The sequence below is a fragment of the Diplotaxodon limnothrissa genome, linkage group LG4 (genome assembly GCF_057381915.1).
Source record: "Diplotaxodon limnothrissa isolate DT_005_m linkage group LG4, D_limnothrissa_male_GT1.1, whole genome shotgun sequence".
Classification (NCBI taxonomy): Eukaryota; Metazoa; Chordata; class Actinopteri; order Cichliformes; family Cichlidae; genus Diplotaxodon; species Diplotaxodon limnothrissa.
In genome coordinates this window covers 5,632,082-5,659,387 of record NC_140599.1, presented here as the reverse complement: position 1 = coordinate 5,659,387, position 27,306 = coordinate 5,632,082, and the positions used below count along the sequence as shown (strand labels likewise).

Genomic DNA, 27,306 nt, shown 5'->3' with positions numbered 1-27,306 from the left:
TGACTCTAAGTCTTAAAACAGTTTAACTGGTAGCCTAACTACACTACCATTAACATAACCAATGAATCCCTCAGCAAACACACAATAAACGACACAGGTGCAAATACACCAGTGCAAGCAGAGAAGTCTACTAATTAATCTCAGGAGTCATACATAACAAAGCACCACACACACAAACACAAAAGGAGAGGGGGACAGAAAGACATGCAGATAGCCTGTCTGACAAAGGAAGATGCTAACCAAACATCACAAATGAAATGTAGCGCTAGTGGCGCGCGGTTATTTAAATACACTGAGAGAACCGCGCGCACACGCGCGCACCTTTGTCAAGCTAGCTTTAGTGTATCTGCTCCCTTAAATAAACAACCCTTTTATTAGGATACTTTAATGATAAGACGTCGTCTGTTAATAAAATGATATTTGCGACACATAAAAACAAACTCACCCACCTTTAAACACAACAAGAGACGCTTCCTGCCGTCTGTGATGTCTCGTGCGCTTTTTGTTGTCGTCTGGTTTCTCGGTTCCCTCTGTGACGGGAAGAGGCAGAAAAATACACAACTTCCGAGAAAACTTCAGAATAAAGGGCATTTAGCGAATAAAGCTACAATAAAATTGAATTATTAAAGCATTATATTTTTATATTTATATAAAAGTAAGAGTTGCCACTGAAATAAAAATTATAAAGCATGCAGGTAAACAAGAAGCGGGATGGGAATGTAATACTTTAACGCTTAGAATCAAGAGACTTCCGGTTGAATTGACCATATTCCCGGTGCTTTACGTAGAGGTGCATTAAAGGGCCAGTGCTTGTTTTGCTTTCACATTTTTTTCTATTGTTATAATTAATACATGAGCTATGAGAAGAATGTGTAAGTGTGAGAGCTTTTGTTTTTCCATCACAGTTTGTCCTAGAAATACTCAAATAAAATACATAAAAAGAAACATAATGATACCAGTGAGAAAGATACCTTTGACAATGTGATGTTGGTTTTCTCCCTGGTATTATTAGGCCATCTTTGCCTTCAGCATGACTGTGCTCTGGGATTAATTCTTCCTTTCTTTTGCTTCATGCCCCCCAAATTCAACAATAAAATAAGATCTGGTCTCTGAGGAAATTACCATTACTGCAGCTGTTTGTGTTTGTGTGTTTTAGCTCAATACTCCTAAATCTTCTGTCCCCACAGTAAACCCTCTTTCTTTTGTGCACTGCATATTAACCCTGTATGTTTCCCTAAGCATATAACCTGATAACTTTCATTTAAGCTTGATATTTTGTTACTGTCAGCATATCCTGTGACACATTGATGCATCTTATTCATCCACACCATAATGATCTTTTGTTGTCCAAGAACAATTAAACCCACACACACATTGCAGTTTGACTCAGTTCCACAAGGACTATTCAATTGCCAGAAACATTTCAGTATTACAGATTACAAAACATGACAGTATAAACCAGCTATAAATGTCTCAGAAAGCACCTCAGTCTTTATTTAAATATAACACTATATAGTTGCATTTTCAGTGCATTATCTATTCTCACCCAGAGCAAGTGACGCAGTAAGAGTAAGAGATATAGATTGTGTTAATATCAATAACTCTCCTCATTAGAGTTTTTAACACTCAGAAAAACTGAAAAAAAGAGAGAGGGGGGTGGGGTGGGGGGTCTTATTAATTATTTTCCTTTTAAAATATTTCGGCCTAAAGCTAAACCTAATTTTCTGAGCTGTGTCCGCTGTTGCTGCGGGTTATTTATATTTATACTGTATTATTTATATCATTATTTTATATTAACTATTGTTTCAAATTTTCTGAGTTCAGAGTAATGTGCAAATCACACTTTCAAGATTAAAGCTATGTGTTTAACAATTTTCCTGATTTTGCTACTCTATCCTTGCCATTTTTTAGAAATGTCAGAAGAAAACTGATTGAAAGGTACTTTTTGTATTCACATATTGCAAACTTAACCCGAAGTTTCACCACCAGGAGGCAGTGTTTTACCAGAAAGTGTTAGTGTAGTTGCCAACTCCTTTAAAAAACAAATAATACAATATCTGTCCTGAGATCTGGGTGATGCCGTGGCTAATGTTGTCATCTTACTGTTCTGGAGTTTCTGGAGTTAAACGGTGTTTGGGCTTTTCTGCACTGTTAGCAGCTCCTAAAACCTTTAGATTAAAAGCTTTGTTCTTACCGATGTAGAAGAAACAATGTCAGTTTACCGCCAGAATCATCCTTTACTCTCCAAGAGCTGTCTACGAGTCGGACTTCAGTGCACATCCTCAATTTGCTCCTATTGTATAAATCTAAACGTGGTTTATTTCCCAAAGTTGGCGCTGGTGCTTCTTTGCTGTTTCATTCAGCAGAGCACCTATTCCTCCATATCTAAGCGTTCAGCAGCATTTCCCTTGCCATTAATTGGAGCCTGTGCAGAATGGACACTATACTGATTACTACTATCTTTTAAATATATCTCTTCAACACAATACATTGATGTTTTGGACAAAGCCATTGTTTTTTGTCAGTCTCTTAGTTAAGTTTAGAAATGTTTTTGGGGAGGACGTTAAAATACCTTATTGGAGACAAAGGATCAGTTGAGAGGCAAGTCCCACTGTAAGATCAATAAGAAGTCTGTTGAACTCTGAATCAGGCAAAGCTATAGTAGCGGGTAGAATTAAAATACGGAGTTATAAATGAACATAAAAGGCCACAAAAGAAAAGATCATGAGTCCTTGGGAACTTTTATTCTCACAGAAAACATTTGATTCACATATTATGATGTTACTTTTCACAATACAAACAGCAAAACAAGAATCTCCTCCAGTCTGATGGACAGTCGAAGGACACCAAAGCTCACACGCACACACACAGACACAGTTCCACCTTCTGTGATTTCATATACATATATATTTTATTTTAATAATAAATTATGTACAGTTTTGTTGGAGTGACAGAGATGTGAAACAACAACAGGAGAAACAGAGGGAGGTTGTGATCCGTCAGAGATGCTCTTTTGTTGGGTTTAGAGTACAGGGAAGAAGAGGCACATGTCGGCCCCTCCAGGTGCATTCTGGGATGTACCCGGAGGGAATGTCCGATGAGGAGGGAGGAGAATCACCACATGTAAGAGTCATCATATCTGTTGAAAGACAGAGAGAGGAAATAATGTGCCAATGAGAGAAGAGTGTAAATTCTTTAAGTTCATGTGACATCTTCAGTTTTTACATTTGAGGATCTTTACCTTGATCTCTGGTCTCTGTTGTTATCGCCACCAAACAGCAGCTCTGCGACCACGTCCTCCTGAGCTGAACGCTTTCCATACCTGAGAGTGAAGAAGACATTTTTTTTTTATTGTAAATTGCAATTGTGATCATTTTCATGAAGTTAAAGCTCAGTCTTTATGCTTTAATGTTGGCATTATTTTGGAAAAATAGATATTCATGACAGTTTGCCTCTGTAAATGTTTCTGTTGTTTAATAATCATTGTTAGTGGAAAGGTTCACCATTCTCCCCCTCGACTCAGACCACCACAGTGCATTTTCTGTTCTCAAAACGACTGCTGATCCAAACACTTCCTAATGCTGCTGTTTCACTCTCCTTTACAAAAACAGATTTGCTTTTATTGTAAATCAGTCACACAAAGTGCAGCTCATTGGTATAGAGTCAAAATAGAAGCAGCAAGGATCCCTTATACACTGACCTTTAATCCTTCTATAAGACTGGATCCTAAATTACCCATGATACAACCATGAATGCCACATTGGTGGTTGCTACAGAGGTCTCTATATAATACATAATAATCCACGTTTTTTAACAGATTTTCAAGAATTTAGTTACAAATATGAAAACACACGCCCCTCAAAGCTTGATATGAAATGAGATCTGCAGATAAGGTGTTTAGTCTTTTCTCCTGCCTTTTGTAGCACACGATTGCATTCAGGTGGAATGATTCTACAGCATACATCTTTCATGACTGCACACATCCTCTATATTATTGTAGGGATTATTTATCTGACACAAGATAAAATTTAATCTCTAGAGCCACAGGAAAAAATATACAGCTGTTCGTACAGGCTGAAAATCACTGAGTTGGCTGTGGCTCAGGTGGTTGAGCAGATCAATTACTGACTGGAAGGTTGGTGGTTTGATCCTTGGCTTCCCCAGTCTGCATGCCAATTATCCTCGGGCAAGATACTAACCCCAAGTTGCCCTCTGATGCATTCATCGGAGTGTGAATGTGTGTGAATGTTGGTTAGTTTGCTCTTGAGTTTAGAAGTGCTTGTATGAGTGGGTGTGAATGAGGTTGTTGTATATAGTCCTTTGAGTACTCTGGGAGAGTAGAAAAGTGCTATATAAGAATCAGTCCATTTACTCATGACTTAGAAACCATAATAAGTTTAACCTCATTTGGCTACCGATGAAACACGCACGTCTTTTGTTGAGATATACACTGTATATCTGTATATACACTAATACATTGTGCCGCACTGTGGTTTTAGTCCCCTTGCCACTGGTTTATAAAATCAAGCCTGTAGCCATGCAGTTTGCCTTTACAAACAACTAATAAGTCATTCTGCTGTTACTGTGATAGGATGTCACCATTGTCAGTTCATGAAATTTCTTCCCTCCTAGCTATTCCACAGTCAACTGTAAGTGGTATCATTGCAAAGTGTATGCATTTAGAAATCACAGCACCCATAAGTTAGATTGGAGCTGTCAAATCCTGAGGCGCATAATGTGTAAAAGTACACTAAAGTACCAACAATCATCTGACGTAAACATCAGCAGAATATGAGCACTGGGAAATTCATAGCATGAGTTTTCATGACCATGCTGCTCCTGTAACTGTTATATGGTATATTTAATATTGTAGGTGGTCCAAAGGTCTTAAGTCACCCCACATTTCTATATATGTGGTCATGAATAAGAGTTCTCCAGGCTTTCTGAAATATTTCTGAAGTTTTCCTTTGGCCATTGACTGCTTTTCATTCATTTATGTGTAAGTGAATGTTTACAGAGGAGTTTTTTTGTTTCTTTCTTTCATGTCTTGTCAAGACAACCAACACTGACCCATCAATGATTCAAGGATGATTCAAGTCACACAATTCAAGGGTTGGATTAGTTTTATCAAAACAGTTTGAATAGTATCTTTAGGTACTTTGTTACTAGCATTCTGTTGCATAAACATATATGTTTCCATTTCTTTAGTTGGATCTATGAATAATGCCAAAGATAACATTGTTTCACCAATAGCTGCTCCAAAAAAAGTGATTCCGAAAGAAAGAGTTATTAACGGAAAACTGGATATAATGTGCCCCACGTGCTTAAAAGTCTTTGGAAACTGGATAAGTGAAGAAAATAACAAAGCAGTGACAGGCCAAAAAATATACAGACAGCTAAACATGAAAGTGTGCTTTCATGATCTTAAGAAATAGAAAAACATCCAATGAAGACCTGTGAGATGCATGATCCATCTACTGTTTGCTGAAGCATTAGAAATGGTCTCAATGAAATGGTGGCTGTCAGGAAACCATGCTTAAGGAAGGGAAATGGGGACAAAGGTAGCCCAAATTATCAACCAGTGCCAGTAGGTCTTCTAGAGTGATAAACCAAATTTGAAAGTTCTGTATGAGTATGCACAGAAGAGCTCACGAGAGGTAAAACTGTGAATGTCTACAGCAATCTGTGTTATAGAATAAAGTTGGCCATACCAAATTTTGACTTTCAAGCTTGTTAAAATGTAGCTTTATACAATGCATTCTCATGTATGTATGTACACATTTTAATAAAACGCTGCACCTATTTTCCATTTGTGTAGAAAAATACTTTTTAAAAATGAGAAGTCAAGACTTTTGCACATCTCCACGACACTGTCTTTATGACAACACAGTTTCAATTGTCTGTCTCTAAATTTTCTCTTCCACTGCGCTTTTGAAAGTTCTCTTTGTGATTTTCTGCACCGCTTAGAGTTTAGAGTTCATTCTTGATCAACCTTACAATTTCCTGTTTTATTTTGAAAGTTATTTCCTTTTTTTCCTCACCCTTGTTAGTGTTTGATTCAGTTTGCCTGGGGTTTGTTATCCTGTTCCCTGGTGTGTGTTAAGTGTCTGTTCCCTAAGACTTTGTTAGGTTGTTTGTATGTTGTTTGCTTTTGTTGGTACTATATTTGTTTTTTTGAGATGTGCTTGTCATGCCGTCACTTTGGACACTTTGTGTTAATCAGGTTTTTTTTTTGGTTTTTTTCTTATTGTTGGCAGGTTTCTGTCTGTGATTGTGTCCTTCCTTTCAAAATCATCAGCAGTGTGCAGCAACCTGATTCAAACCAGTGACCACATTTATTCCTCTCACAACAAACACATGACTTTTGGGCTTTGGTTCTGGTGCATCACACTTGTCTGTCAGTCTGTCACCTGTCTTCTCTTACCTCTACCTTTCCAAGCTGTTCCCTTTTGTTTGCTGCTAATGCTTTAATGTCACAGTCAGATTCAAATTCAAGAGTGTGTGTTTGTTTTAATGTGTGTACGAGGCTGTCATTTCCAAGTCTGGCTGGGTTTTTATCATTCCCTTGATGGGAAACCAGGGTTCCAAAAGAGCTTGCAAATGTAAAATCACAGAGCCGTTTAACTGAAAATTTACTTGGTAATGTGTGTGTGTGTGTGTGTGTGTGTGTTTATGTGTGCGAAACAATCATCTCAGGTCCCGCAGAGCGGCCTGCAGTTCTTCTGTTTTCCCATCAAACATCTGTTCCACCTCCCCTATGACCTCAGCACCCAATCTTATGCTCCGTTACTTCCTCAGTGTGTGCTTCCCTGCAGGTAAGCAATCAAGAAGCGCACATGTACTGTTTCAGCTGTCACACAGCTGGCAACATATCAGGATATAAAATGTTTTCACCGCTGGTTGATACCTCAATCTTCCTACCAATCTACCAATATTTTTTTCTTTAGCCTTAATGTGTCCTTTTGTGTCTTCTTCTCCCCAGTGGTGAAAGAAATGCTTGGATTTCTTACTTAAGGAAATGTAATAATATTATACTTTCAACATTTTCTGTTAGTGCTGCACTGAAATGATCAAGCAGGTTCACAGGCTCACGCCTGCAATTCCTACAATTGTGGGACCTTAATTTAAATCTAAAGCTCAATCTAAGGATTGAGTGTTCTTTTGAATTAATTTTTAATTGATTAGTTGTATGGATATTTGTAAAAAAGAAAAAAAAGACAAAAGTCACCAGAATTAAAATCCATCCTCTTTAACATCTTCACAGTCCTTCATGTGTTAAAACAGCTTTCTGTGAAATGTTTGAGCCAGTTGGGGATGAACGTGTCTTTGTTAGTTTTGGTATTTTTGATGTATTTGTGTATAATTTTCCATATAATTTGGAGTAGTAAGAAATGTTACTTACACTGAAAAGCGTGGCTACATGTGATGGTAACTGATAAATGCAATATTTAAATATTAACATTGTCACAATATAGCACATATGATATAATAACTATGCAAATTTTACTTTTGTTTTCTTTTGTTCATTTGTGGTTACACCTCATAGATCTATCAGTTGTATCTAGTGTGTCTAAACCTAACAAACACTCACACCCACTGTGAAAACCATAATGTGCACCTCTCTAGTGAAATGCAAAAACTTTCTATAGCACTGGATGTATTTAAATACCAATGGCCTATTTGACTTTCATGAATGAGAACAGATAGCTCCCGAGTGTGACTGTTTCCAATGATGAAACACCCTCTGACAATTCCATACTGGTGATCTTTATACCTGAGAGCAGCAGGCTTTAGCTTGGGCCCTGCTAACTGAATTTGGGCTTCTTTCTTGGGTCGGTCTGCGCCGATTTTATTGCTCTGGTCCCGCTCATTTCGAGGCCTGGAGGTTTCGGAGAGTGGACAGTAATCTAATCTATAATCTCATTGTGTGAAGTGTTGGGGAGGAAGAGGGTGTACATCACACATTGACAGAGCTCCAGGCTTATGTATGAACCAGCTTGCTTTAATGACTCAAGGAAGATAAAATGAAGTCTGGACTAAAGTAAGATCGGCAGGAAAGAAGCAAGAAAAGGCTCAAGTTCCCCACTAACACATTTAGCTTAACACCTACAGTTGGCTCAGGGTCATTAATTTTGAGGGGATTTTTCAAGGGCTGTTTATGAGTGATTTAACTCACATACTTTCTTCATGCCCAGCTTCATGTGGATCATCCACAACAGTAAAAACAATACTTAAAGACTTGGGAAAGGTTATTAGTGTGGGACCATTAAATATTCATATTGGTGCCCTGCCTTGCAGGATTTTTTGGTGGAAGAAAACTGAACAAAAAAATTAATTCAAGCTTTTTTGTTTTTTCGTTCCACATTTTCAAATATGGCACACGTCATTTCATTGGTGATGAAGCAGATTGTGCTGTATCTTTTTTTCTTGTTTTTTACCTTGTTAAATTTACCTTGATATCCTTATTGAAATTTAATGCAGGAGATGAAAATGGTTTCTTTATTTGTTTGGAAATCACCATTTTCCTTCAAGTTCAGTCATTTTCTCATGGTACTAAATCTAAATGTCATTTGAGCACCACATTCATTTCAAGGCTGTCCTGAACAGCGGTGCCTGTTGGGCACACACTCGTGTATGTGTGTGTGGTCATACCTCTGCCTGGTGATCAGATTGATGTAGTGTCTCAGGGCAGTGTAGTATTTGGCCAGCTCTTCAGGAGGAGCATCCTCTCCTGGGTTCTCGGGTTTGGGGGGGTAGGCATCAGCCAGTGTTCCCAGACAGACCAGCACACACAGCACTAAGGCCACCAGCACTGTCCAAGGTTTCAGTATCACAACCATCTGTAACAAGGCACATAAATGCTATGGAAATCTAACCACTGTTGAAGTCTAATTTCCCATTGATTCATAATGAAAAATAACAAAAAAGAAGGAAATAATAAATAAATCCTAAATGAAATCTTACAAATAAATAAATACATTAAAAAAGATGCTTTGAGTCTAATAAAGGCTATTGCCCTTTCCTGTCTAATGACAAAACCTTCGACCCGTACCATACCTCTCCTGAGGGGTGCAAATGTCATCTGTTTTCATCTGTAATATCTGCTCAGGCTGATGAGTAAACGGAGGTGTGTAAAGCGGTTAAACAAGTCAATATATACCTTTAATGTTTTTTAGGGCTTTGGGCTGTGATTGATTTTTTGTCAGCTCTTCCCTGAAAGTTGTTGTCTTTTGAAAGAAGATGAAGAAAATGGATTTGTCTCTAGAGGAGGAAACTGATTTCACGCATCTTCACGGAGGCTGTGGGTTTAATGGAGTTTACAGAAAGGTTTAATTTGCATTAATAATAATAATAACTAGCATGCTGTGTGAGGAACTGGATTTCCACTGAAGTGTATCAGCTTTATGACGATTATTTCATTATCACATCATACCATTACCAAATCTGCTCCTGCTGTTACAATTATTAATTAGAATCCTGGATTAAAGCCTTTCAACAAAGAGAGAAATCTTGCTGTAACTTCTTGTTGATAACTAAACAAGTATTTTTTTTACAACAACAAACTATAAATCTGTGTATGTCTGGATTAACAGTCAGATAAAGTAACTGCATGTTCATTTTCCCCAGAAGTCACTGGTTTGCTCCATACCAGGTCTGCACAGATTTAAAAACTGCAAACTCGTAAATTTGCACAACTAACATAAAGCATAAAAAAAATCCCTCTGTCCTCTGTCTGACTGTGGAGTCTGCGGTGGAAATGTCCAGAGGCTGTTGAAAATGGCAGTAAGGAGCTTAATTATCACTTGCATTAGTTTGGCCATTTCACTGTTTAATTTGTTTCACAATTAATTGAATTTTAAAAAAGAGATCTAAATTGAATTTCTTTTTTTTTCCATTCAGACTTACAGAAAACCATGAAACTAACAGACGCTCACATCTGACAAGCTGCACCAGCTGCTTCAGGATTTACCTTCTGGGTGTTTTGGTCTATATGCTGTGCCACATTTAGCAGCGGATCGCACACCCACACTATTTAATCAGGCCAGAACTAGCAGTCTACAATCTAATTGTCTTTTAAAACTCTGTATGTAAATCTTGTCTAACCAACAACTTAAAAACAAAAAAGAACCGCAATATTTTGTGAAATCCTTAAAATAAAATATTATTGTAGCATTTCATTTATTTGTTTGTTTGTTTATTTATTTATTTATTTGCGTTTTGCGACTTTTTTCGCATTTTCCATTTGCAGCAGTAAATCTCCACCAAGACTCTTGGTAGAATAACTGTATTATGTGAATGTGGCCTTCACCTACCATGAGTACTATGTTGCTGGAGTGTGAACCTCTCCAGACCGTTTCCTATTCTCCGTGCATGTGTGGGAGCAGATGAAGGTGTGCCAGAAACCTCTGCTCTCTACCCCCACTCGCACCCTGCAGCCCGGCTATTTATTTATTTGCTTATTTGCTGTATTTTCCAGTCCTTTTCTAAATAATTGCATGGGGTGAATTATAGATTAAAGTCGGAGTTGCTTCAATAAATAAATAAGAAAAACGTATATCCTCCTTTTATGTATTTATTCATTTGAAAAATATAAAATAGTCCTTTTCCTTCCTTCAGCAGGTCTTATAAAGCTGATCTTCAGAATTTAGAGCAGATCTGATCAAGTTCAGCAACAGTGACCTTTGCGCACATTTCTGCTGTAATCGGTTATATTGAAGTTCTGCTTTAAAAAAAAAATACTTTTTAGACGAAACAGATGTGGATCCTGAGGCAAATCGATGGCATGTGTTGTGTGGTAAAACTAGGCTGAGCTGTCCGTGGTACTGAACGCGCTCCAGATGTCACCTCAGCCAAGCTACTGGACACCAATTAACGCTTAAAGGCAAGCGAGCAGAAGAAACCTTTTATTTTAAGTACGTTTTGCTCAGCAAAGTTGCGATTATTTTGATTTATTTATTTACCGGTATATAAACAAATCAACAAATCCCTATTGGAGTCAAAGAAAGTTAAAGCACGGGTTGTGTGAGAAGTGTGGAGACTTACTTTGAGAAGACTTTGGAGGTTACAGGTAGACGTGGCAGCCACAGGTGGTCTCTCGCAGCAGCAGAGGGTTTACTCTCTCTCCTCCTCGGTGTCTTGTTTTCACTCTGCAGGTCGCTGTACCTTGCTTCCAAACTCCGACAGAGGTTATTTATACAGTTTAGCAGCAGCGGAGAAGGGAGGGGTTACACCGCGTGAGTGTGTGAGGGAGACGGGTGGGAGTAGAGGCCGAATGAGTCAGATAGCGATGGTGATGATGATGATGAGACATTACTAAGGAGTCGGTCACGCAGTCAGTCTTGTGTTTCTGATGACATTTTGGGCCATGACACTCAAAAGCTGCATCAGTGCAAAAAGAAAAAAAAAGAATGTTTAGTGAGTTTCCATCTGTTTACTCAAAGCTCTGCATAACCCAGACTGGGCTTATCTGGCCACCAGAAGTCCTGGCTCAACTATCCAGTAAAGCAACCTGTTACATTCGATATGTATCTCACGAGAAATCAGTCAAATATGATCCAACATGTCCAAATGGAAACCAGTAGTTGTCCAAACAAAGTGATTCGTTCTTGCTGGCTGAGGTTTCCGTGTATTCGGGGCAGCAGTGAATCAACTCTGGGTTATGGAATACATATTCCCAGTCAAACTGAAATCTTTGTGTTTTGGCTGATCTGTGGAGATTAACCACGTGCACACCACTGTGTCTGAAGTTTAGCTAAAAACGTTTATTGTGTTTCGTTGCACGTCGGTCTGCTCGGAATGCTTTCACTCTGTGACTCAAACTGTTGCGATTTCTGCCACCAGGCGGAGCCACGTGAGCAACTGTGAGGCTGACGGACAGACAGACGGACAAAAAGTCATTTCACCGTAAAGTAGTTGTGCCAGCGTCAATAAAGAAGCGTGATGACGCAGGTTCCCAGTAGTCCAAAGCTGTGACGTATGAGCACCTGAACGATATGGCTTTACGTGTCATGCATACCCACAGCCTTCTCCCCCATCGCCTTCACTCCCCTGTGAATTTTTCCCGTTTTATTGATGAAATCCATGTTTTGCTGCAGGCCTGAGTTGCTGCTTTGTTTTCTTTTCCTGGTTGAAGACCTGCTTCATCTTTACATCTGACATGTTTGCATGTAGTTCATTAAACAGTTGGTCATTGTCTCCTCACTGGTTAATCCATCACTTCTGTACTTTTTTAACATTTGAATTCATTTATTTGAGACCGTTGCAATAACCACGGAGAGGCAAAAACAAAAAGAAATATTCAAACATGGAATAAGCTGCACAGCCAGTAGTGAGGTTAGGCCTTCACAAGTGGAGTTTGAAGATTTCGATTAGAAAGAAATTCTCTGTAGCAGGTTTTAGTAGAACGCTAGAGGCATTTTATTTCTGTGTAAAACAGCTGAAGTTCACAGTCACGTGTTGTGAAATGTGCTTAAATATTCTTATGTGTATTAAATCTCTTAATATCCAACAAGTGATAACAAACATTCAGGCTTAGAGGCAGGGTTTCTATATTTCTAACAACAAAGCACAAAAACATTTAACAGAAAAACTGTAATGTCAAACACAATGCATGAGCCTTCAGTTTGTTTTGTTACCTGTGGCTAATTCAGTGAAACGGTCTATTTAAAGAAAGAAAAATAATTATTTTTTTCTCAGACAATTTGAGTGTTGAACCAACAGAGGTAAAATTATGGAACACGCTTTATATTTACACACATACATTCACAAAAGCCACATATGGAATATGGATCAGTATCTTGCCTGTACTTTAGCAGGCAGACTCAAGCAGCCAAGAATTGAACAACCAAACATCTAATCAGTAAATGACCTGCTCCACCTGATCCACAGCCACCCAAGGTAACAGCTATAGGTGACAAGTGGTATTTCTGCCATTTGCAGAATGTGACACATAATAATCGGTTTAGTTGAGTTCTCAATTTTTAGGCCAGATTTACTGACATTGGTGTCACTGATTCTGTGTTTCGTGGTAGTACTTTGTCTGTGCCATTTGGTTTGGATTGTGGAGCTTTTACTGACCAAATGTCAGGATGTTTTTCCAGGTTAAAAAAAAAAATAGCCAGAGACTTCAAGGGACCTGAAAACTAGATTTAACAGATTTTTTCAATAATAGATTTTAGTGAATATTAATAGTAATTTTAATTTTCTCAGTTCTTAGTACAACTGATCAACTTAACTTTTAAGCCAGATACCCAAATAAAAACATTTATATATATATTTATATTTTTATAAAGGTATTGCTTTGGTCACTCTTATTTCTTTCCTAATATCAGCACAAGCAAATAATGTGCATGTGATGGACCGAGTTGAAAAACAGGAGGAGCCCAGGAATTATTAGAAAAATATAGTTTCCATTTATTTAACCCCCAAAAATTATATTTACAAGACTAATAAATGTTGAGCTCATAAAAGAGGTCAAAGAAACAAAACTGAACTCAGGCAAAGACTGCAACCTTAACAAACCAAATGACTGCCCAAACATACATAATTGACCTAAACATGAAATGACATACAAGGGTATATATAATGGCTGATCAGACCATTGTGACACATGAGGGGTAACAAACAAAACACAATCATAAATCACAAACGATGCAGTACAATCTAGTTTGTTAATAAACTAAACACTAAAGAAGAAAATCAAAAAACCCCATTAAACCCTAAACTCAAATATTTAATTAAATACAAATACTTTGTTTTTAAAGTAAAGAAAACACACATTCCCCCTTGGGTCCCCTCCTTGAATCGCTACCTTATCGTGGTGGAGGGGTTTGTGTGTCCCAGGGATCCCAGGGGCTATGTTGTCTGGGGGCTTTTGCCCCCTGGTAGGGTCTCCCATGGCAAATTGGCCCTGGGTGAGGGACCAGACAAAGAGCGATTCATAAGACCCTTATGAAAAGGACACCGAGGAAACAGTTTACCCTGCCCGGGATAGGGTTACCGGGACCCCGCCCTGGAGCCAGGCCCGGGGAGGGTGCCCGAGGGCGAGCGTCTGGTGGCCGGGCCTTAGTCCATGGGGCCCGGCCGGGCACAGCCCGAAGAGGAAACATGGGCCCATCCTCCCGCAGGCCCACCACCCGCAGGAGGCGCCATAGGGGTCGGGTGGATTGTGTACCGTGTGGCGGCCAGGAGCAGAGGCACTGGCGGACTGACCCCCGGCTGCCAAGACTGGCAATAGGGACATGGAATGTCACCTCTCTGGTGGGGAAGGAGCCTGAGTTAGTGCGTGAGGTTGAGAGGTACCGGGTAGATATAGTCGGGCTCACCTCTACACATGGCTTGGGCTCTGGAACCAGTCTCCTGGAGAGGGGCTGGACTCTGTCTCAGTCTGGAGTTGCCCCTTGTGAGAGGCAGCGGGCTGGGGTGGGTATCCTAATATCCCCTCGGCTTGCTGCCGGTACGTTGGGGTTTTTCCCGGTGGACCAGAGGGTTTGTTCCCTGCGCCTTAGGGTCGGGGAACGGGTCCTGACTGTCATCTGCGCTTATGCGCCGAGTGGCAGTTCAGAGTACCCAGCCTTCTTAGAGTCCCTGGGGGGGGGGGGTGCTGGAGGGTGCTCCACCTGGAGACTCTGTTGTCCTACTGGGAGACTTCAATGCTCACGTGGGTAACGACAGCGAGACCTGGAGGGGCGTGATTGGGAGGAACGGCCTCCCTGATCTGAACCCGAGCGGTGCTCTGTTATTGGACTTCTGTGCTAATCACAGTTTGGCCATAACGAACACCCTGTTCGAACATAAGAGTGTCCATAAGTGCACGTGGCACCAGGACGCTCTAGGCCGTAGGTCGATGATCGATTTTGTAATCGTATCACCAGACCTGCGACCATATGTTCTGGACACTCGGGTAAAGAGAGGGGCTGAGCTGTCAACTGATCACCACCTGGTGGTGAGTTGGATCAGGTGGCGGGGGAGGACGCTGGACAGACCTGGTGCACCTAAACGCGTAGTGAGGGTGTGCTGGGAACGTCTAGCAGAGGCCCCAGTCCGCGAGATCTTCAACGCACACCTCCGGCAGAGCTTCAACAGCATTCCGAGGGAGACTGGGGACATTGAGTCCGAATGGACCATGTTCAGCGTCTCCATTGCCGAAGCTGCTGCATTGAGCTGCGGCCGCAAGGTGGTTGGTGCCTGCCGTGGTGGTAATCCCCGAACTAAATGGTGGACACCAGAGGTGAAGGGAGCCACCAGGCTGAAGAAGGAGTCCTATCGGGCTTGGTTAGCCTGTGGGACTCCGGAGGCAGCCGACAGGTATCGACAGGCTAAGCGGAATGCGGCTTGGGCAGTGGCTGAAGCAAAAACTCGGGTGTGGGAGGAGTTCGGAGAGGCCATGGAAAAAGACTTTCGGACTGCCTCGAAGAGATTCTGGCAAACCGTCAGACGTCTCAGGAGGGGAAAGCGGTGCTCTACCTGCACTGTGTATAGTGCTGGCGGAGCGCTGCTGACGTCGACTGAGAAAATTGTCAGGCGGTGGAAGGAATACTTCGAGGACCTCCTTAATCCCACTGACACGTCTTCCGAGGAGGAAGCAGAGTCTGGGGATGAGGGGAATGACCCGCCAATATCCGGGGGCGAGGTCACTGAGGCAGTTAAACAACTCCTTGGTGGCAGAGCCCCTGGTGTTGATGAGGTCCGCCCCGAGTTCCTGAAGGCTCTGGACGTTGTAGGGCTGTCCTGGTTGACACGCCTCTGCAATGTTGCGTGGAGATCAGGGGCAGTACCTGTGGACTGGCAGACCGGGGTGGTGGTCCCCATCTTTAAGAAAGGGGACCGGAGGGTGTGTTCCAACTACAGGGGGATCACACTCCTCAGCCTCCCTGGGAAAGTCTATGCCAGGGTGCTGGAAAGGAGAGTTCGTCCGTTAGTCGAACCTCGGATACAGGAGGAACAATGCGGTTTTCGTCCTGGTCGCGGAACACTGGACCAGCTCTTTATCCTCTCCAGGATACTTGAGGGTGCATGGGAGTTTGCCCAACCAGTCTACGTGTGTTTTGTGGACTTGGAGAAGGCATTCGACCGTGTCCCTCGGGGTGTCCTGTGGGAGGTGTTGCGGGAGTATGGGGTGTCTGGCCCATTGCTACGGGCCATTCGATCCCTATACAACCGTTGCAAGAGCTTGGTTCGCATTGCCGGCAATAAGTCGGACTCGTTCCCGGTGGGTGATGGGCTCCGCCAGGGCTGCCCTTTGTCTCCGGTTCTGTTCATAATTTTTATGGACAGGATTTCTAGGCGCAGCCAAGTGGCGGAGGGCTTTCGCTTTGGTGGCCTCAGAATCTCATCTCTGATTTTTGCAGATGATGTGGTTCTGTTGGCTTCATCGGGTGAGGGCCTCCAGCTCGCACTGGAACGGTTCGCAGCCGAGTGTGAAGCAGCGGGAATGAGGATCAGCACCTCCAAATCTGAGGCCATGGTTCTCAGCTGGAAAAAGGTGGAGTGCCCACTCCGGGTCGGGGATGAGTTCCTGCCCCAAGTGGAGGAGTTCAAGTATCTCGGGGTCTTGTTCGCGAGTGATGGGAGAAGGGAGCCGGAGATCGACAGACGGATTGGGGCTGCAGCTGCAGTAATGCGGACGCTGCACCGGTCCGTCGTGGTGAAGAGGGAGCTGAGTGTAAAAGCGAAGCTCTCAATTTACCGGTCGATCTACGTCCCTACCCTCACCTATGGCCACGAGCTGTGGGTAGTGACCGAAAGAACGAGATCGCGGATACAAGCGGCAGAAATGAGCTTCCTCCGAAGGGTGGCTGGCCTCTCCCTTAGAGATAGGGTGAGAAGTTCGGCCATCCGGGAGGGGCTCAGAGTAGAGCAGCTGCTGCTCCACATCGAAAGGAGCCAGCTGAGGTGGTTCGGGCATCTGACAAGGATGCCCCCTGGGCGCCTCCTGGGTGAGGAGTTCCATGCATGTCCCACCGGGAGGAGGCCCCGGGGCAGACCCAGGACACGCTGGAGAGATTATATCTCTCGGCTGGCCTGGGAACGCCTTGGTATTCCCCCGGATAAGCTGGAGGAGGTGGCTGGGGAGAGGGAGGTCTGGGCCTCTTTGCTTAGGCTGCTGCCCCCGCGACCCGGCCCCGGACAAAGCGGATGAAGATGGATGGATGGATGGACATTCCCCCTTCAGCAGGAAGTGGTGGTGTGGTCCAATTATCTTCTTCATATTTAATGGATTCAAACCCTGGCTGCCATCTTTTGTCCAGCAACTCCCAGGGATGATGGCAGGTAAGAAATAAAAAGACAAAGGTTAGTCAGAAAGCAAAGAAATGAAGTAGTATGAATACATAAGTAAACTAAATGTGCGCGCTTACAAATAGAACAAATGTATCCAAACCAATCAATGAAATTATTGGCAACTAAAATGTATTACTATGTTCAAATGAAGAATGAAAATACAAAAGTTACCGAATTTAGAGTGTGGCCACGGGTTTGGCCATCACAGTGCATTTACCCTCATAATTATTTTATTCTTAAATAAAATGATCTTCTAGTGGAAATATGGACTAGAGTTACATTTACGTTCTTCCTAACCACTCAAAGTGCTTTAAAAAGGTTTCTATGAGCCTTGTTACTTGTCCAAAACAGAGTGGACAGGATTTACTGAAAGCAAGAGAGGGTTTAAATTCAATAGATAAGCTTGAGTGGAGAACTTCCTCATATAGATCTATAGCACTTATTGATCGTCCTCTCTACAGAGCAGTTGGTTTGCAGTCATTATCGTACCAATTAAGAGGCCATGCACATGGGAGTGAAGAGAATTAAGTCAAAAATGTCATGGATGAGACATGGAGTGGGGCTCAAATGCTTGTAGCACTTTCACACATTGTGGACCTACTGGGCTAAATGAGCTTTCTGACAAGAACATTACCAGCATGCTTAAGAGAGACTTTCAGGCCTTACTGATCCCGCTGGTTGCATCTGCAAAGACAAAGGGGAATGTGAAGTAGCGTTTAGGAGGGGAAAAGGAGCTTGCTTGTCAAGGAAAAGAACTCTTTGCTTTGTTTGTTCTTCTAGAATGTATTCTATTCACATGATTCTCTAAACTGTACTCTTGTGGTTTGCACCTTAAGGACAACACTGTTGAATTTCTGATATAAATGTTATATCTTATTGTGAGACATGGTGCAAAACTAGGTGCATGGCTACTCAGTGTTTTATTGTGACTTTTGTTTTTCTTTGTTAGTTTTTTGTTTCTTACAATAATACAGAGAAAACCCCAACTATCAGATGACCCCCGAGCAAGCACCTGGCGACAGTGGGGAGGAAAAACAACTTTTTAACAGGAAGAAACCTCCAGCAGAACCAGGCTCAGGGAGGGGGAGCCATCTGCCATGATGAGTCATGTGGGTCTGAGGAGAGAGGACAACAGACACACTGTGAAGGAAAACCAGAGATTAATAATTAATAATAACTGTTTATTAAATGCAATGTGGTGTATAAACAGAGAATAAAAAGAGGCAAGTGAAGAAGAAACACTCACTGCATTGTGGGAAGCCCCCCAGCAACCTATTGCAGCTTTAGGATGGCTTAGTGTCACCTGATCCAGCCTGAACTATATGCTTTAGCAAAAAGCAAAGCTTTTTATCGTGAAAAGTAGAGATGGTGTCTGTCTCTTAAAACCAAACTGGTACCACAGAAGAGGGCCTGAAAGCTGAAGGCTCTGCCTCCCATTCTACTTAGAGGGATTGAAAATATTAATCTTGATTTAACAGAGAACCAGTGAAGAGAAACCAATATGGGATAAATATGCTCCCTCTTTCCAGTTTGTCAACATTCTCACTGCAGCATTTTGAGTGTAATTTAAGGCTTTTCAGGGAGTTTTTAGTGCATTTGCATAATAATGAATGGTGGTACAGCCTAGCATTAATAAATGCCTGAATTAGTTTTTCAGCGTCACTCTGTGACAGGCTAGGGGAGAAATCCAGTCCACAGATTTTTCAATTCAGCAGAGATGGAACTCAAAAGGATTTCCTCTGAAAGCCGTCCCACATAGGAACTGTCAGTAACTTGTGGTTCAGGATCTTTTGGTGACAATGAAGATTTGGTGGACTAAGATCTTCAAGTTTGTTCACTGATCAGAGCAACTTCAATGTGGAATGTCACTTTTATAAACACCTAATACTTTGAACTTGATTTGTAAAACAACAATGTGCCAAAAAGAGCCTAGATGTGGACTAGCATTGATGAAGGACTCTTGGTTTGGGGTAGATTTGTTTTCTAATAAGGCTCATTGTGGATAATGTTGCACAGAAATAAAATGAACAATCCACATTTCACATTTTTATATTAAGGAGGATTTTGTGAAAGCAGAGCGATATTACATATTACTGAAATATAACTAATTTGACAGATATCAGTTGTCAAACCCCACCACTTATTTATTATGCCGTGTGCCTTTTGTGTCCAGCTTGAATTACTCTGTTGAACTCACACTGAGGTGAGTAAGGTAAATGTAACACAATGCCACTGAAACATAAGAAGTGAAAAATACAATCAAACATTAGATGTCAGTGCAAAGTGTGAAATCCATAAAAAATCAAATGTAATGAGTCTGCTGCATTATGACACAGCTTTGAGAGAATATAATAAATAAATAAAGATGTAACACTTTATGCAGGTTTTTGATTAATTTTCTTTTTTTCTTTGCTTGAAGTGAAACAAACGACTGCCTGGAAGGTAAGAAATTAATCTTGAAGGAAGTGTTTTATTTTCCAGGTGTAGGAATTGGAATGTAGTTGATTGTAATGTGTGCTAATTAATTTCTCAGTCACCTCTCAAATATAAATCTCTATATGTGTAAATAAACTTTACACATAAATCAAGGACATTTGTGTTTGGTTTGTAAAAATCCTTAACAAAATCCTATCAATACTGTGCAGTGTGCAAAAATTGCAAAAACAAGACAAGACGATACAGACACAAGACAGTGCAATGGAAATGTGCAAAACACTGAGTACTGTGCAAAAAGTAGCTTGGTGTCTGAAGGTGTGTGTGAGATACTACAGATAAGTTCTTGGTAGTGACGTATATGAAGGTGTGCGTGTGTGTGTGTGTGTGTCATTCCAGTCACTGAATGACTGGAACTCATTTCTCCAGCTTACTCGCCCGTCTCTCTGTAGTCTCTTTATCATTCACACAGAGTCAATGAAAGCTGTATAAACATCTTTGCACTCAACCCTTCTCTGTTCGCTGAGCAAACATAGTAGCCAATAGCTTACTCTGTGTGCACTTGATGGAGAATGTAGGTTTGTTTGGGGAAGCTAACATACCTTAGTTCCTTCCACAAATATTACCTGTGATAATGCATTGCTAAAAGGGCAAGGCAATTACTGACCACAGAGTGTGTGCGCGCGTGTGTGTAGGTGTCTACCCAGGAGGATATGTTTACACTGCCAGTGACCCTTATCACTAAGTTCCAACTTAATCTACGAAATGAGACATATGGGAAAAAAGGATAGAAGCTGATTTTATGACAGCATTAAAGACAAAGAATGAAACTGAAATGACCTGGAAAATTATATTGTCCTGAAGGAATGTACAGGCAGACTTCAAGATATTGACACAAACAGAAAGTGCCCATTGTATGGTGGGTGTAATATTGAGCTACCGTATAATATCTTTGGCCAGTATTGATTAGCAAGTTAACATTAAAGGTGTGGGGCTAGTTATTTGCTAATCAATCCTAATTAAAGAAGCTATAATAAATATTTTATATTACTAGTCGATTACAATGATATGTGTGGAGGGGCGTGGTTTGTGGCGCGGCTGCGGGGGAGGTGGACACACCTGAGCTTGATCAGCTCATCACACCTCCCCTATTAAACGTGCTGGGACCTAAGAAGCTTTGTTGTTGTATATGTGTGGCTGGCAGCTGAAAAGCTGCAGCCGAGGGTTTAAGGAGCAGCAACTGGGAATAAAAAGTGCTGAAAGAATGCAAATATATGATTGTGTTCGTCATTCTTTCCACAATATGTTAAAATTCTCTTACAATAACAAGCAGAGTTTGTCACTACTTCTAGAAAATCCCACTTTTCTCTTTTCAGTGCAGCCGATTTTTCTCAGCTTACTGCGGTCATTTACACAGATGGTTGGATACATTTTTTGTCCAACTACACCAGAGCATGGAATAGCTTGTTAAAATTGTACAGGTCTTAATAAAATAAGAAATGTGTCCCAGAGCAACAAGCGTAAACATAAGGTCCAATAATACAGTCTATGACAGTGATTAACTTAAAAAAAGTGCTTCCAAGTTTAATAGCCAAAGAACATTTTGGAGTTTTGTGCTTTGTTGCTGATTATTTCTTCAGTAGACCCAAGTGTTGAGACAATGACGTCTGGAAAAAGCAACAAAGATGCTGAAAGGCAGGAGCAGACTGACCAAGTTTACTGATAAAATCCAAAGGCAAGATAATCTAAAATGTCCAAAGAAAACAAAGACTAATGAAACAATTAAAAGAGACAAAAAGACAATAAACAATTTTTAACATAATAAGCAATAAAGACTGGCTGGAGGGGAAATTCTCATTTTCATAATATTAACTTTGCAAATTAAAAAAAAAATACACTTACAGATAACCACTAAGTTTTAATGTGGTGACAGAGTCTGAACAACTTGGAAATGAAAAGAGTCTAACCACTGGTGTGTTCAGGTGAATCATCTTGAGCATAATCACATGTTTACTCTTTTTAACCAGAAGACAAGAGACAGCAAAGGCTTAGAGGAAAAACCTCAGCTTACCATCAATGTCAAAACAAATGACACCAGAGGAGTCGTGTGTGTCACAGTGCGTAGCCTTAAGTTCCTGACCAATGTCACTGTGTGATCACTTGCACTGATTCTCACAGCAGAAGATGAGGCAGTCCTTGTGAATCCCGACACAGTGTAGCAATACTTTAATGTGTCAGTCTGGTGTGGCAGCACCTGCTCTACATAAGTCAGTCACAGTGCCCTGACATGCAAGCACATACACACATGTTGCTTTCACAAACCTCTAATAGACCCCTGGTGACTAATAATTATAGATCTCTTTAGTCACTTATAATGCATGTATACGCTTTCATTATTGTTTATTTTGACCTGTATTAACTTAAATTTAACAGTATGGCTCTGTCCTGGGACCATCCTGCCCTTCCATGGATATATGTTAACAAAAAGCACATGTAAACTAAGGAAAAACTTTTTTCATCAGAAATCATTTTTGCAAAAAACATGATAGCAGCTTTGCCATCAGAAGACAGTATTGCCTTCTTTGCCTAGACATCATGACTTGGTGAAAGTTTGACCAATCGTGAAGACTTAATATTGCAGTTTTTTTCCTGTTTGTTTCAATTACAAATTATTGATGATTTAAAAATGCTAAAATATTCATTGGATTCATTGGTCAACTAGGACATACCTCAAGTACTTATGATCTTTTACATCTGATGTGTGTTTGAAAATGTGTCGTATTACTTTTTTGATGAACTTTGATTCATCTATCAAGAGAATATCATTCCAAAAAGTCTGGTCTTCAGAATCAGAATCAGTTTTATTGACCAAGTACATGTACACATATGAGGAATTGCACCGTGTGAAGCTCCAGAAGCTCTTTCCTTGTATTTTCATTGGCAAACTGTTGTCTTGCTCTAACGTTCTTTTTGGAGATCTTTCCGACAAATAATATATTCACACAGTCATTCTGAAATTAGATACATGCACTTCAATGACAGAATTACCTGTTGAAATTGATCAGATTTAGGTTTGTTAACTTCTTTTGACCCTTCGGGTGCTGGCAGCCTTTCGATTTAAAAAACACATTTTTTTGGTCCAATAAAATTTTGTATTTCACATCATTTGGAGCTTTGATTACATACTTCATCAGTTGTAAAACTTGGCAATACAGCTTCACACACTTCTATTCAAGAGGCTTTATTAGTAATTTTACAGGGATCTACTTATTTGATACCATGACTGTAAGATGCCCTGCTAATCATGTGGGATAACCATATAATGGAAGTTAATGGAAGTATATAAAATCGATTCATAAGGAAACAACAAGCTGAACAAAGAGCATGTGAGTCTGTCTGTGTCAGTGTATCTCTGTCTGATCGTATCAATAGCAGTCTTCTAAAGGTTAGAATCGCTACAAACGAGGAAGATGAGTGGCAGGAAACATTTAAACAGCGCTGATAAAACACAGTGCTGTCCAAGTTGATGCACATAACTCAGCCCCCCAACACACACACACACACACACACACACACACACACACACACACACACACACACACACACACACACACACACATAGATTGAAAATGAAATTTCGAAATACTTTTAAAAATTTTTTACAGCCTTTTCTGCTGTTTCGAGCCAATAGGTGCTACAAATACAGATGTTTTAGGATTGTTGTGAAGCACACACACACAGATAGACACATACAGACACACACAAAGAGACCCACACAGATACAGAATTGCATTTAAAGCGAGTCTGATTGATATTCAGGAGCCTTTCAGTGTTTCTTTAAGCCTGTATCTCTGCTCTGTCGAGACGATGACAGGCAGACTTTACTGATAAGCAGCTGTATCAGCACCAGGAACAACACATCAGTCTAACGCAACTGCTGTGGTGAGCTTGTGTGTGTGTGTTTCTCGATTAGGGACAGATTTACTGATTTAAGTGGGGCAAACAAGTATGAGGCTGTATTCCCAAAAACACACTGATAGAAGTGATGGGAAGTTCTGAGTGTAATGTGCTAATAGAGCAGTAAAGTAAACACAGAAGCAGTTAGTTGAGTTTAGATAATGGCCAACATGCTACCAAGATCAGTGCAGATTAGCAGGTGAAAAATGAACCCACTTGATGACTTTTTCAGCAACATTACATGTGAGGCTGCAGGTATTCATGACAGTCAATAAATAACAAATAATTGTTAGATTCAGGCATTAATCTGATTGCTTCACATGCGCCCTGTAAACTTTTACATTTTGACAGATATTTCAATGTGTTATATGTAACAGATCTGAAAATAGCAAGCTCTGCATGTGCTTCTGATAATAGGTGCAATTTGCAGTATGTATGATTTATTTAAATACTCTTCAGTGAAACCTTTGCATGTTGTGTTCTCCTAAAATATACAATGAGCCTAGCTGCAAAGACAACAATCTTTCATCTGTAAAATTGATGTTGCACCTCTTCGGGGCGACCGTGGCTCAGGGGGTTGGGAAGCCGGTTCGATCCCCAGCTCTTTCTGTCTCGGTCGTTGTGTCCTTGGGCAAGACACTTTACCCTGCCGCCTACTGGTGTTGGCCAGAGGGGCCGGTGGCGCGATATGGCAGCCTCACTTCTGTCAGTCTGCCCCAGGGCATCTGTGGCTACAACTGGAGCTGCCTCCACCAGTGTGTGAATGAATAGTGGAATTGTAAAGTGGTTTGAGGGCCCCAAAAAGCGCTATATAAATGCAATCCATTATTATTTATTAAATGATGACAGTAGGTTTATGAATTTTCAGCTCAGTTCAGTTTTATTTATATTCCAAATCACAACAACAGCCGCCTCAAAGCACTTTCGATTGTACAGCAAAGATCCTACAAAAGCACTAAAAGTCAAAAACAGGTTTGGGGCCAGCACATGTGGGCCTTAGCTGCTTGTGTAATTTTAAGTGACTGTGATTGTCTGATGTGTATCTGTGCCTCACACTGCTTCATTCTCCTCAAATGGCCTGTTTCACGGCCATTAGAGTGTATTCAAATTATAAATCTTAATGCTGTGTTGGAAACATTTCTACCTCTTTATTTAATATAACTAAAGATAATATGATCGTGGAGAGTAATGAGCTCAAGTTTCATAGCAATCTTATTATGGCCGTTGTGTTTTTCTTCTCACCATGCAGTAAATGTATTTCATTCCACTGCTAACTTCATCATCTGTTGCTGTTCATTAAAAACATGATATGATCACTATCTCATACCAGCTTTTAATATCAGCGTCTGAACAATAAGCAACACATTGTCATGATTAAATGAACTATAAAGTATATATAATAAAACCAAAAGAAAGCATTAACTGCTTTTTAATACAATGCACATTCATTCCACTCAGTCAAGGTTTTCATTAGATGTTAAACTTAAAGAGGTTATTTGTGATTTATTCAAATAGTTGTTTCAAACTTGTGCTTGTTGAAATCTCTAGATAGGGGCCTGCATACATGTATTTTTCTTTTTTTGGCCAGTAGTTACATTTCGAAGGCCTAAGAATTCACATCTTTAAATAAATTCCAATTTCCTAGGATTTATTTAAATCCAGTCTAATAAATGATTTTAGACAAGCTACATAGTGCTTTTTTGAGAATGAATGCAGATATCTGATTAATATTCATGCTGGTTGTAATAAAAGATTATTTCACCTTTATTAATGCAGCAGACAGTGTTTGGCACACTAACAGAGTTTTGTTTGCTTTCCAGTTGTTAGAACACCCACCAATTTTCCTCCCCAGTGCGTGGTAGGACCACAATGTGGCAATTCCATTTTATTTCTCTGGTCTAAGTCCAACATGTTGCCATGGATATGTGTCCCAGCCACTGGGGACGCATGTCGAAGCTCACTTTCATGGTTGATTCCAGCAGGTGGCTTGTGCTAATCGAGACTGCTTCATCCGAGATATACCTCACACTGGGTGAATTAGCAAAAAAGGAAATGCAAAGGTATTTTGAGATCAATCTAATAAATAATTATTATTTTTGCTTCTTTTGTAGTTGCATGAGATTTATTAACTTTGTGTTCTTTTTGAGCATTTAGTCCCTTCAGCCTCAATATTACAGGCCTAGCTGGTCACCCTCTGCTCACTAGGAACAAATATTCCTAGCCCCTAATTCATTGCAAAGAAAGTGCTGCAATAAAACCTCCAGAAATAATTATTTATTTGATTTGATTTGCAAATGTTTTTGTCATGGGTATTGGGTTTCACCCCTGTATAATGCAGGGTACTCTTGTATGTTTTATGATGTGCCAGAAACGGCTTGATGGACGATCTCATGTAACTCCTCCCACTTAGTGCTGGATTGAAAAGTCCCAAGGGTCCTTACAGGTTGTGAGGGGGGATGTTGTCAGACATATCTGTACATACAAAAATAGAAAGGGGAAAATAGGTTAAGAAAGGCACATGGATTAAAAAAACACTGAAAAGAAAAAGAAACCAAACAAGAAATGAGAGAAGGTTAAAGAAGTGGTCAAAAAGCCTCAGGGCTTTTGGTAGCCTTTCCTTCAATCAATAAAGCTCATTTGAGCCATTGATCCCCCTATTTCCTGCACACACACCTGCTACCCTCTATGAGAGAAGAGGCAGAAAAATGGCAATAACAACATTTTACAGACAATGACAGCAGTGCAGTTCAATATTTTTGATGGTGGTGGAGTAAAACAGAGTTAGTAGAAGAAAGAAAAAGGGATATTTCTGTGCTGGGACAGAGATAGTGAGATGAAATTGGGCATTGGTCCTATCCTTAAATAAGTATGCTGATCCCTTTTACTGTCACAACTGGAACCAAGAAGAATTGGTAATGGAATAGACTTGTTGTTGCATGTTCTGTCTAGGAGACCCTTTGTGAATCTTAACTCATTAAATAAAAAAAATACTACATGGTTCCCTGATGAGAAGAATAGTACTTTTAAAGTGTTTACATTCAATCATTTTCATACGTGGCACTAAAGTCAAAGATTAAACCCCACCAGAGCCACAGATGTACAGTTATAACTGTGGCCCAATGATCAGGTATAGGAGAAGATGCTTGCCTTCAACTTCAACTTAGCTAAGCACAATTAGAGTGCCAGCAACACCAGCAGTTAGTGTGGGTCTTTCTCAATGACCAGGTTCACTTCATATTGTATAATAAATAACTTCAGCCTCCCTTCATCCGTCTGCTGAAATTAAATTCATCATTTCACTTAGTTGCCATTATGAACCAATTGTGTGTTACTAACAATAATGACTATTATTCATCTTTATTTAGCAGAAAACACAAGCATTTCACATCCTCATCCTAGTGCATGAAAAACTCCCATTCCCCCTTATGAGGTGTCCCTTGGAGGCAGGCATAGCAATATTGCACTCTTGGATATAACACCCCAATTAAGCTGCCAGGTCTGCTGTAGGAGGCTTGAGGCAAGGCAGTGATGTAAGTCACTGTAATTATAATATCAGCCAAGAGACCTTTGTATTTTGCACGCTGATAAGCTTTTTTTAAAACTCACTAATTAGTTTCCCTTTTTTATGATTTGTAT

At 40.6% G+C, this 27,306-nt stretch overlaps 1 protein-coding gene across 1 annotated transcript; it reads right to left on the bottom strand.

The window, feature by feature from the left end:
* Positions 1–3,114: 3,114 nt before the first annotated feature.
* Positions 3,115–8,840, bottom strand: pyya (peptide YYa). Its single transcript, XM_085352000.1, has 3 exons — positions 8,653–8,840; positions 3,242–3,322; positions 3,115–3,139 (listed from the first exon to the last, which is right to left on the bottom strand). The coding sequence occupies exons 1-3, from the start codon at positions 8,838–8,840 to the stop codon at positions 3,115–3,117; spliced, it is 294 nt and encodes a 97-aa protein (XP_085208126.1).
* Positions 8,841–27,306: the final 18,466 nt, after the last annotated feature.

Coding starts and splice junctions, on each gene's coding strand:
- pyya (XM_085352000.1), bottom strand. CDS start 8,840: ATGGTTGTGATACTGAAACCTTGGACAGTGCTGGTGGCCTTAGTGCTG. Junction 3,323..8,652: donor AATCTGATCACCAGGCAGAG/GTATGACCACAC, acceptor CTTCACTCTCAG/GTATGGAAAGCGTTCAGCTC. Junction 3,140..3,241: donor AACAGAGACCAGAGATCAAG/GTAAAGATCCTC, acceptor GTCTTTCAACAG/ATATGATGACTCTTACATGT.